This window comes from Octodon degus, unplaced genomic scaffold, assembly GCF_000260255.1.
Source record: "Octodon degus isolate 3935 unplaced genomic scaffold, OctDeg1.0 scaffold00079, whole genome shotgun sequence".
NCBI lineage: Eukaryota > Metazoa > Chordata > Mammalia > Rodentia > Octodontidae > Octodon > Octodon degus.
In genome coordinates this window covers 6,074,116-6,085,803 of record NW_004524655.1, presented here as the reverse complement: position 1 = coordinate 6,085,803, position 11,688 = coordinate 6,074,116, and the positions used below count along the sequence as shown (strand labels likewise).

The 11,688-nt window shown below is 42.9% G+C and overlaps 1 protein-coding gene across 2 annotated transcripts in view; it reads left to right on the top strand.

Moving 5' to 3' along the window:
* The window catches only part of Gcn1 (GCN1, eIF2 alpha kinase activator homolog), a 75,088-nt gene that overhangs the window by 566 nt on the left and 62,834 nt on the right, over positions 1-11,688 (top strand). For both annotated transcript variants that reach the window (XM_004636246.1, XM_023720903.1), the window contains exon 2: positions 5,170-5,272. In XM_004636246.1, the coding sequence (XP_004636303.1) occupies positions 5,170-5,272 (103 nt within the window). The remainder of the gene's footprint in view (positions 1-5,169; positions 5,273-11,688) is intronic.

Sequence of the window (11,688 nt, the reverse complement as noted above, 5' to 3'; positions counted from 1 at the left end):
TTGTAGGGCTGTTGTGAAGATTCGGAGAGATAAAGTAGTGCTGTGTATCTTGGTGGCTCTTGTTAGGTTTAGGATTAGCTGTCCCCACTTTGGAAGTCTTGCTCCTTTGGGTGTTGTCACCGTGTGGGTACCTTGTAATTCAGGAAAGACTCGAGGAAACCTTTTTCCACTTAGCCTTGTTTGTAGCTATATTTTAGGGTGAAAAGCCAGTATTATGGGAAGAAGATACTGGTATGCAAAGGATAACTTTGCTCTCCAGGGTACGGAAATCAGTCCATTTTTATGTGTAACTCCTGAGGTCAAGAGTGACCACTTACTCTGAATGCCCAGGAAGCATTTAGGGAGTGTCTTCCATAGAAGGGTCTGTTAATTTTTTAAAGTTGAATTACACTGAATCTTAGAAAAAGCATCTCAGTCTGTTGGATTTTTTTTTTTTTTTTATTGGGGCTTTGGGAAATAACATGCTGAGGATTTAATTTCAATACTTGAGTATAAAAGAATCTTTTCTAGAACTTTGTTGTCTAATATGGTAGCCTCTAACCCTGTCTTGTTATATTAGTTAAAATGGAATGAAATTTAAAATTCAATTCTTTGCTCACACAAGCCACATTTCATTGCACAGGTAGCTGCATGTGTCTAGTGGCTGTTGTATTGGTTAGTTCAGGAGACCATTTTTGTCATCACAAAAAGTTCTGTTGGATAGTGCTCCCCTTGAGCTGTGAACTTGAAAGCTGCTTGCATCAGATCTCAGCAGTAAGTGACTTCTCTGAAGGATCTTATTGTGGTCTTCAGTTTTGTGACAGTCATTTTCTGAGTTACAAAAAGAAGAGACGTCAGCATGAAAAGCTCTTTCATCTTTGTGAGAGAAACTATAGCTAGAAGTGTAATATGAGAAGACAGCTTCATGGGAATTCTAGGTAGAGGGTGGTATACGTATATGTTTTTGCTATCTTCTCCAAATTCATTATAACTAATAAGATTGCTTAAAAATTCCAAGGCGTGAGATGTAACTCAGTGGTAAAGAGCTTGCACAAACCCATCCGCAAAGCCCTGGTTCAGTCCCTGGTATTGGAAGGAAAAAATCGCAAAGCTGAGATTGTAAATCATTCAGTACAGCATTTGCCTAACATGGGTCTGAGTTTGATCTCCAGCAACACATGCACACATTATAAGGATCAGAAGAATGAGGCAAACTTTGGCAAGTTAAAAGGTTACAGTGAGTAGTAAAGGATTCAGCAGACCCAAGAAAATGAGTTCTAACCCAACAGTTAAGAAAGCTGGTGTGAAGCGCAAGGGCCTGAGTTCAGTCCCCGGTTCTGCCAAAAAAAAAAGCTGGTGTGGGTGGCTGGGGAGGGTTGAGGGAAGAAAGCTGGGCACCAACTGGAAATACGTTGCAAAATTTCTGCAAGATGCATCTGCCTAAGCTGGAGCTTTAATCCACTGAGCTATTTGGCTGGCCCTCCAGCTCTCTTCCACACTGACTGAATAGTAGTGATTTGCTCTCTGGGGACTGTAAAGTAGAGGACCACTGCACAGTGAACACAACACAGTACTGGTATCTGAGGAAATTGTTGATAAAATAATTCAAGAAAATTTCTCCCAACTGAAGGATGTATTTGTAGGCCAACAGTTCTTAGCATAGTGAATAAAAATTGATGCACAATAAAATGTGACATTTTAGACTCCTGAAAGATCTAGGATTCTAGGGACAAAAATCAGGTCTCATCTGAAGGATCAAAAGTCAGAATGGAGGGGTCTGGGGAGATGGCTCAGTGGAATGAGCACTTTCCTGGCAAGGGCCTGAGTTCAATCCCCAGTTCTGCCAAAAAAACAAAAACAACAAAAAACCCCCACAAAAGTCAGAATGGTACTGGACTCCAAGTTAGAATTCAGTGGAGGAAAAGGGCCGGGGAGATGGCTCAGTGGAATAAGCGCATCCCTGGCAAGCTCAAGGGCCTGAGTTCAACCCCCGGTTCTGGGAAAAAAAAAAAAGGAAATGAGAAGAATTCAGTGGAGAAATATCTACAGTATTCTTTTTTTTTTTTTTTTTTTTTTGCTCCGAATGCCCTCAGGGGTGGTTTGGCAGGCTGGAGTGTTGTGGGGATCGAACTACAGCATCCTGAAGCTGACAGGTTTGAGGAAGCAGCCACTTAAACAACTGAGCTAAGGCCAGGCCCCTGTCTACAGTATTCTGAAGGCAACTGATTCAGCTTGAGTTTTGAGTCTACACAAACTTTAAGTGTGAGGCTAGAAGACTTTCAGACTTTCAAGGATGCCCCAGAATGGAGGCTGTGCTTTACACAGCCCAGGGAAGAGTACATTTTCAAGGTGATAAACCACCTTAATTGTAGAGGATCACTTGTGAAATTGTGGCAGGAGAGAAAACTGAGAAGGATTTTTTTTTTTTTTTAAGGATTTCTTTAGGAGTCAGGAGAGAGAACTCTTGAGACAGATCCCTTCAGGAGGCTAGAATTTGCTATAATACTTGAACTGCAGGTATTAGACAAGTAACTAAAAGTTTGGAGAAGAGTAGGTGATTTGCTTGGCTTCTTTTAAGCCAAGTGTGGTGGCATGTGTCTATAATCCCAGTACTTGGGAGGAGGCTCAGACTGCAGGATTGATGTGAGTTCGAGGCCAGCTTGGGCTAATAGCAAGACCCTGTATTAAAAAAAAAAAAAAAAAAAAAAAAAGGAAAAGAGAATAAAAAGGCAAATTGAGGTGAAGTAGGAACAGGAAATTATTAATTCCAGTGGAATTAAAAACTGGGCAGGATGAGAAACATAGTTTATTTATAGGAAGTTAATAACTATTTAAGGCAAATACCAACTACTCAGCTCTTCCACTTATAGGGACTTAATATTGGGGAAATGTGGAGAGGGTATGGTAGGGTCGGACAAAGAAAGGTGGAAAGACAGTAAAACTGAAAAATGAAGAAGTACTAACATGAGCATGTATCTGTATGTTTGGAGGTAAGTGCTGAAATATCTGTCAGAACTAACACAAGAGGTTATTCTTGGGCAAGGAACTAGTTTTTAATCACAAACCTCCCAAAGTGCTTTGATCTCTCTTTTTTTCTCTTTCTGTCTCTGTCCTTCCCCCTGCCACTTCCCACCCCTCCAGACAGGATCTCATTATAGTTCAGGAGAAACTATGATCCCAGCACTTGGGAGGCTGAGGCAAAAGGATCATGAGTTTGAGGCAAGCCTGGACTACACTGCAAGACCTTGTCACCAAAAACAAAAAGATATTTTAAAGATATAACAAATACTAAATCATATATGTAGAAGTTTGGACATCTGTTTACTCATTGCCAAGACATTTATATCAGGCATTTAAGCATAAAAGAAAAATCTAGCATTTTTTTTTTTTGTGTGTGTGTGTGTGTGTATGTGTACCCTTGACTTATACTACTGATAAGAGCTGTGAAATCTTCTCAGAAGATAATGACGCCATTGTGTTGGTTGTATGAATCTGTTTATTTTGGTTATATGAATCTTATGGCCTGCTCTACCACTTACAAAGTCCACAACCTGGCCTTTGTAGTTTGTAGAATATTGCTCAGGAGAAGATTTTCCCAGGTTTTTGTGAGTATTCACAAACTGCTACTGCTTTATTCCCTGGACCCCAAGCAAGGGGCTGCAGCTTTGTTAACCTGGGTGGCTGTTGATAGCTAAGGACTCACTAACATCAGTTTATAGACTTACTTGGTTTCAGAGTTAGTTTCAAAAATGCAGGTACTTGATTCTGTTCCTCTCTGGGCAGTGACTTCCTGTCTTGGAGGTGATTCCTTCATCACTGATAAGATGGGGCGACTGACGTTTCCCTTGCAGACTTCTTTGTGTTAGTAGCCAACTTTGTACTCTGGATGAGAGTAAATACAATATGCATTTGGTATCACTAATCTCTATAACAATTGTATGAGGTAGGTCCTATTATCTGTATAGCATAGATGAAATGGGAGATGAAGAAAAGACATCTGAGTTCCTACAAGAGGGTACTGCCTCTTTTTTTTTTTTTTTTTTTTTTGAGACAGGTTTTCACTGTGTAGCTCAGATTGGCCTTGAACTCACAGTGATCCTCCTGCCTCAGCCTCTTGAGTGCTGGGATCGCCGATGTGTGCCACCTCAGAGCAGAGGGTAGCTGAGGCATACAGCCTCTTATGTTTGACTAGACTGGCTATAATGGGAGGCTAATGTGAGGTAGGGTAGAAGAAACATGTTGGACACACAGTAGGCCATCCCTAGGCTTTTATTGGTGGAACCAGGGATTTGAACTCAGGCCCTTGCGCTTGCCAGGGAAGCGCTTATTCTACTGAGCCATCTCCTCAGCTGTATCCCTAGGTTTTGAGTAGTTTTGAAAGCATATTTTCTGTCCAGGTGTTTTTTACTCTTTGCCTTGCCTCTTTGGACCCAAGTTAAAGAATGCTGACTGATTGGATTAAGTTCTTTTTTCCCCTTGTCGTGCTAGGGATAGAACAGAAGACCTCAGACATGCTAGCATTTTACCACTGAGTTACCTACATACCCAGGCCTATCCAGGTTGGATTAAAATAGTATGCCTCGGGCTGGGGAGATAGCTTGGTGGTCTAAGTGCCTGTCTGGAAAGCTCAACAACCTGGGTTCCATCCCCTGTACCACATGCCATTGTGGCGCCCGTCTGTAATTCCTGGGAAGGGTGAAACAAAGGATTATGAGTCCGAGTCTGAGTCCAAGTCTGAGCTGTATAGTGAGACTATATCAAATAAATAAATGATTTTTAAAAATTAGAATAAAAATAAATTAGTACACCTCAACTGGGTGTGGTTTTGCCCTACAGGTGGCATTTGACAATGTTTGGAGAAGATTTTGTTACAGCTGAGGCAGGAGGTAGAGATGGTTGGCTCCTGGATTGCTATTAGTGAGTGGTAGATGCTGCTAAAAATCCTGTCATGGGGCTGGGGAGATGGCTCAGTAGAATAAGCGCTTGTCTGACAAGCCAAAGGGCCTGAGTTCAATCCCCAGTTCTGCAAAAAAAAAAAAAAAAAATCCTGTCATGTGTAAAAGTAACCACTATAACAAGGAATTATCCAGCCCAGTAGTGTGGCAGTCCCAGTATATACACACTCATATGTGCACTTACTGTTTTCCAATCTGACTGGTGAAATTATATCTGTGGGCTTTGTCTTCACAGGTTTCTGAGACACTAAAGCGTTTTGCAGGGAAGGTGACAACAGCCAGTGTGAAGGAACGGAGAGAAATCCTCAGTGAACTGGGGAAGTGTGTTGCTGGAAAAGGTATTTATTTGTCATCAGGTTTCCTGGATACTGTTTCATTTTGAAAATAAATTATAGCTGGATATGGTGGCTATGGTGGTTAATACCCATTCTTGGGAGGCTGAGGCAGGAGGATTGCTACAAGTTTAAGGCTAGCTTGTACTACATAGTAAGTTCAAGGCCATCTTGAACTACATAGTGAGACCTTGTCTCAAAAAAGCAAACCAGGGCCAGTGAGTTAGCAAGATAGCTTAGTGGACTAAAGCACCTGCTTAGGAAAGCTCTAGGACCATGGTTTGATCCCCGACATCACATGTTGTCACAGCCTGGGCCCTCAGGGTAGGCTGAGCTGGCTACAGAGTCCTGGCATAGTGGTGTCATACGCCTGTAATCCCAGATCTGGGGAGGCTGGAAACAGGAGGATTACTATAAGTCTGAGATGTGTAGTGCGACTGTATAACAGCCAAATACATTTAAAAAAAAAAAAAAAAAAAGACCAAACCAATAAAAAAGTTGTATACTCACCTTAGAACGGTGATCTTCTTTTCCCTACTGTGTACAACTTTTGTCCTTACGTTCTTGTTTTACTGTGCATTGAAACAGTTTGGGTTAGTGGAGAGTTTATCTATGCAGCTGTCAAAACATTTTACAGGGGCCGGGGAGATGGCTCAGTAGAATTAGCACTTCCCTGGCAAGCACAAGGGCCTGAGTTCAATCCCTGGTTCTGCAAAAAAAAAAAATTACAATTTTAGATATTTTTTGTTTTTTTGGCGGAACTGGGGATTGAACTCAGGCCTTTGCGCTTGCCAAGCAAGCACTTATTCTACTGAACTGTCTTCCTGGCCCCTAGCCATTTTTTAATTTTTTTTTTTTTTTGCAGAACTGGGGATTGAACTCATACCTTGCGATTGCCAGTCAAGCGCTTATTCTACTGAGCCATTTCCCCGGCCCCCTAGCCATTTTGATTGAAAACATTTCTTTCTTTTTTAAATCTTTTTGAGACAGGGTCTCTCTGTGCAGTTCAGGCTCATCTTAAACTCAAAACCATCTTCTTGTCTGAGCCTCCTGAGTGCTGGGATTATAGGCATGCTCCATCATCTCCAGTTTGAAGCTATTTCTAAAAGATACTGTCAGTCTTTTTTTTTTTTTTTTTTTCTTTATTATATGGGAACAAAAATATTCTGTGTTTTGTTTTTTGGGTTTTTTTTGGCAGTACCAGGAATTGAATTCAGGACCTTGTGCTTGCCAGACAAGCACTTATTCCACTGAGCTATATGTCTGGCCCCCGGGAACAAAAATATTTTGTAGCATTCTCTCCTGTATATGTTCTTGGAGGTCAGCAAGATGATAAGAGATAATTGACTAGTCCAGGATTCCAAAATTAAAAAAAAAAAATTATATTGGGCCAGGGAGATGGCTCAGTGGAGTAAGTGCTTCCCTGGCAAGTGCAAGGGCCTGAGTTCAATCCCTGGTTCTGGAAAATAAATAAATAAGAGAGTGTAGGAGATGTGTTTTCTCCTGTCCTACTGGAGTAGACATAGCAAGATGTTCCACTTTATTAAACTTTCTCCAGTGAAGTGGAGAAACTGCTGCCTCTCCGCGTGGGCGTGGGAGATTAAATCCAGGGGTGCACTACCACTGAGCTTTATCCCAAGTCCTGTAAATTTTTTATTTTGAGACAATTTAAATTTTTTAAGTTGCCCAGGCTGGTGTTGAACTTGTGAACTTAATGTTTCAATCTCCAAAGTAGTAGCTAGGTTTACTGATGAAATTCCGCCACACCTGGCTTGAACTTCTTGTTTGATGAGAAAAGCTGCGTATATGTCATTATCCTAATCCACCCTATAACAGGGATGGCCCTATGACATGGGTGGTGAACTTATGGCATGCATGCTACAGCAGGCTCTTTGTATCATTGAAACCTCTTAAAAGTTCACCATCAGGGGGCTGGTGAGATGGCTCAGTGGTCTAAAGCACCTACTTAGAACGAGCTTAGCAAAACACAGGGACCACGGTTCAATCCCCCAGCACTACATGCCAGCCAGCCCCGCCCCCTGGTGGGCTGAGCAGGCCACACACACATGCACACACACTAAATAAATAAATAATAAAAAATAGTGCCTGCCTGACAAATGCAAGAACTTGAGTTTGATCCCCAGTACCCCATGTTGTGCTGGACCCTGAACCCCAGGTGCACTGTGTTGGCCCTGAAACTGGATGTGGTGGTGCACATCTGTAATCCTAGCGCTGGGGAGGCTGAGACAGAAGGATCACTATGAGTCCAAACTACTTAGTGAGACCCTGTATCAAAACAAAACAACCCCCCCAAAAAAAAAATATACCATTCTATGACAGTATATAAGACAGTTTGTCTTTATTCAATAAAATCCTTACCAGTTTTTTGGGTCTCCTTTTGGTGTGTTTTACTAAACAGCATTAGTGCCCACAGGGTGGTCCCTAAGCCTCGCAGTGAGAAAGGCAGCCAGCATCAGTGAGCACCACCTCAGAACCTGTTAGAGAGATTTTCAGCTTCACCCCAGCAACACAGAAACTCTGGATGGTGTTGCCTGAGCCTCCAGGAGCCCTGGCTGAATGGTGTTGCGTCTTCCCGTCTATCAGCTTTCACATGGCATGGTAGAGAGCCTACTTGCTTCCTCTCTTCCACTCACCTTCCCATTGGCTGTTTTTCATCAATCATTGCCCGAGTAGCATACCCAAGCTTGTTAAAGCAGTGTGTAAATGAAGTAAATTGCTGTGTGCAAGCTTCTGAGACATTCTCTTGTGTATTCATGCTTCAGTGTGCGAGTTTTATGGCCTCCTTAGAGGTCTTTTCTGGTTACTCTCTCAGCAGGGTTCTGGTTAGTAAAAGCTACGCTAGCCGCCAGCTGTGCACACTTGCTGAACTGCAGTGATCAACTCTGCATGTGAAATAACTGCCACATGCTGCCCTCCTAGCCGCCAGCTCATGGAGGGAAGAGCGTGACTTGTGTGGGTCAAGTTCATGAACTACTTTTGACGTTTTTACTCTTCTCTCACCCCAAAAGCCCTTGATTCAGGATGGGCTACATTTGTGAAGTGCTTAGTAGCCTTTGATGTGCAAGTTGATAGGAGAAATTAACTGCTTTCTCATGAAGTCATTAACTTTCAGTTTCCTAATTTTGTGAGCCTAAGAAGAGCTATTTGCATAGTGGCAGTTACTTTGGCCTTCTCAGGGGACAGATAGCCAAACAGGAAGTCAACAAGAGTTAGCGTGAGATGTTTCTAGCCAGGCTAAGGAGGTTAGGACTTGCTCAGAACTGTTTAATCTTGGGGGCACTTGCTCTGCCTTCCCTGCCTGAGGCCTCTGTGCTGCTCTCCACAGCCTTTGAGGACTTGCTGAGGCAATATCTCGTGTGTCTGCTTTTCCTCTAGTGTCAGTTGGTGATGCAGGGCTCGGCAGGGCTCTGTGTTCTAACTCTGGCTCTGCCACTTAGGGGCTGTGTGACCTGCCTCTCTGACCTCTGAAGCTTGTTCTTAGTGTGAACCACTCGTAGGGTTCAAGCGTAGATGAGAACGTGCACAGAGGGTGTTTAATGCGGTGCCTGGCTGTGGTGAGCTTGCAGCATATATAAGCTGTTCTCTTAGTCATCACATGTTCTGGACCTTGGTCACTGAGACTGAAATAGCCCTGGTCACATGAACTAGTACAGTGTTGAGAGACCTGGGATGAACTGGTTACTGCACCTCCTTCATTCCCCTCTGTCATTTGGGACCTGAAGTGTGAGTCGCCATGTGAGCCTTCTACCTTAGTCTTGTATTGCTCATGCTTCTGGCATCAGTTACTTGGCACATATTTCTTTCCAAGCTTTTCTCTTCTATTTTTGGTACTAGGAATCAAACTTGTGCTTGCCAGGCAGGTGCCGTGCTGCTGAGCTATTATCCCTGGCTCCAAGCTTTTAAAAATAAATAAATAATTAATTGAAAAAGAATCTTTTTATTTATTTGGTACAGGGTCTTACTATGCAGCTTGGACTTGTAGCAATCCTCCTGTCTCAGCCTGCCCAGTGCTGGGATTACAGGCGTGTACCACCACATGGTTTTGGTGGCTGGCATGGCACAGGGCAATAGGGCATGAGGTACTGGGGATCAAACCTGGGTCCTTGTTCAGATTGCTGAGCTATGTCCCCAGCCTCCAAGCTTTTTTCAAACAGTTTCACTATATAATTTAAGGTGGCCTTAAACTCACTATGTAGCCCAAGCTGGCCTGATCCTTGTGTGTCTCAGCCACCCAACTTTGGTGATGACAGGCCTGCATGACCATGCCCAACTTATTATTTATTTGCTTTTTCTTTTTTTGGCGGAACTGGGGATTGAACTCAGGCCCTTACGTTTGACAGGCAAGCACTTATTCTACTGAACTATCTTTCCAGCCCAGCTTTTCAGGTTTCTTGAACATTCTCTTGTTCAGCCAGACTGCATGTTTCTCTCTTGGTGTACTTAGGTTCCTGCTACTTATTTTCTTCTTCTTTTTTTTTTTTTTTTTTTTGCGGGATTGAACTTGCCAGGGAAGCGCTTATTCCACTGAGCCATCTCCCCGTCCCGTTTTCTTCATCTTGAGGTGTGCTTAATGGAAAAGCCCACCGCCTTTTGATGATTGGCTGAAATAGTGTATGTGAAATGATTAGAGTAGCACTAGTTAAGCACCAGGTGTTATCAGTCTCTCCATCTTCCTTATCCCTGCACTTTTGCTGGTGCTATACTCAGAATGTATTTCTTTCTTTTTCTCTTTTCCCATAGCCTACTACACTGGTCCTTCACACATTCTGTAACTACTGTGGTTACAGGTGCTTGGACCTTTTCTGGCTTTTCATGTTACTTTAATATTTTACTCTTTTTTCCTTTGAGATGAGGTCTCACTATGTCAGCTAGTCTCAAATTCTTGGGCTCAGGTGATTCTCCTACCTCAGTCTCTTAAATGGCTAGAACTATAGAAGCATGCTGGCTTATGCTTACTATGTATCTATCTAGCTATCTACCTGCCTGTTTACTTATTTTGAGGATTGAACATTAGGCCTTTGACTGAACTACACCCTTGTCAGTTTTGATTACTTTTTACTCATTGCTGGGACAAAATACCAACACCCAAAATGAAGGAAGGAAAGGTTATTTAGCTCACAGTTAGTGGAGGTTTTAGTCTATACTCTGCTGGCTCCAAGGCAAATGGCAGCAGTTCATGGCAGCAGAAAACAATGAAGATTAGAGGAAGAGCAGCAGCTGCGGCATCCATCAAGACTGTCTCACCTCCTTCTATGCTGACTATGAAGACCTACGCTTCACTGCGAAGATCAGATCTCCTCCAAATGGCACGGCTGTGAAGTGGCACAGCAAAGACCAGAACTCCTCCTGAGAAATGAGGCGCAGAAGCCTTCCTCAACTCTTTTTTTTTTTTTTTTTTTTGCAGAACTGGAGATTGAACTCAGGCCCTTGTGCTTGCCAGGCAAGCGCTTATTCTACTGAGTCATCTCCCCAGCCCCCCTCAACTCTTTTTATGCCTTTTTGTGCTGAGTCACTCTGGGACAGGTCCTCCCCACCCTGGGGGGCACGCGCCAGGGCTTGGAATCGACTAGGGATTCAGCCAAGCTTCCTTTTTTTTTAAAAAAAAATGTATTTAGTACAGGGTCTACAGGGTCTCACTGCATAGATCAGACTCACAATGATCCTCCTGTTTTCAGCCTCCCAAGTACTGGGATTACAGGCACCTTCCACCATGCCCAGTCTTAATCACTGTCTCAGCATTTCCCGGGGGTTGAGCCCAGCTCCTTTGTCTGCCTAAGCAGGCGCTTTAATCTCAAAGCTATCTGGCCAGCCCCCATTCAACATCTTAAGTTGACACGATGTATCAACTACCATACTATCCTATTTTATTTTATTCTTAATTTTGAGACAAGGTCTTACTAGATTGGCAGACAGAACTTGAATTTTCCATTTTCTTGTGTTAGTCTCCAAAAGAGCTGGGCAGGTATGAGGCACTGCACCTGGCTTTATATTAGTTTTTTAATTTAATTTTACTTTACTTTTATTTATGTTTTGACACAGGTTCTTGCTATGCAGTTCAGGCTGGCCTTGAGCTCACTTTGTAGCCCAGGCTGGTCTTGAACTTGCATGATCCTCCTGCTTCAGCCTCCCAAGTGCTGGACTTACAGGCATGTGCTACTGCACCTAGCTGTATTATTTTAAAAAAACTATTACAGTATTTGTGTACATAAATCACAAGCAAACAGCTTGCTAAATCATCACAAACTAAACATCATATCGTGTAACTAGCACCTAGATCAAGAAGCAGAATAGCTAGGTGTGGTCTTACATGCTTATAACCCAGCACTCAGAAAGTATGGCAGGGGCTGGTAAGATGGCTCAGGGGTCTAAAGCACCTACTTAGAACAAGATTAGCAAAAACA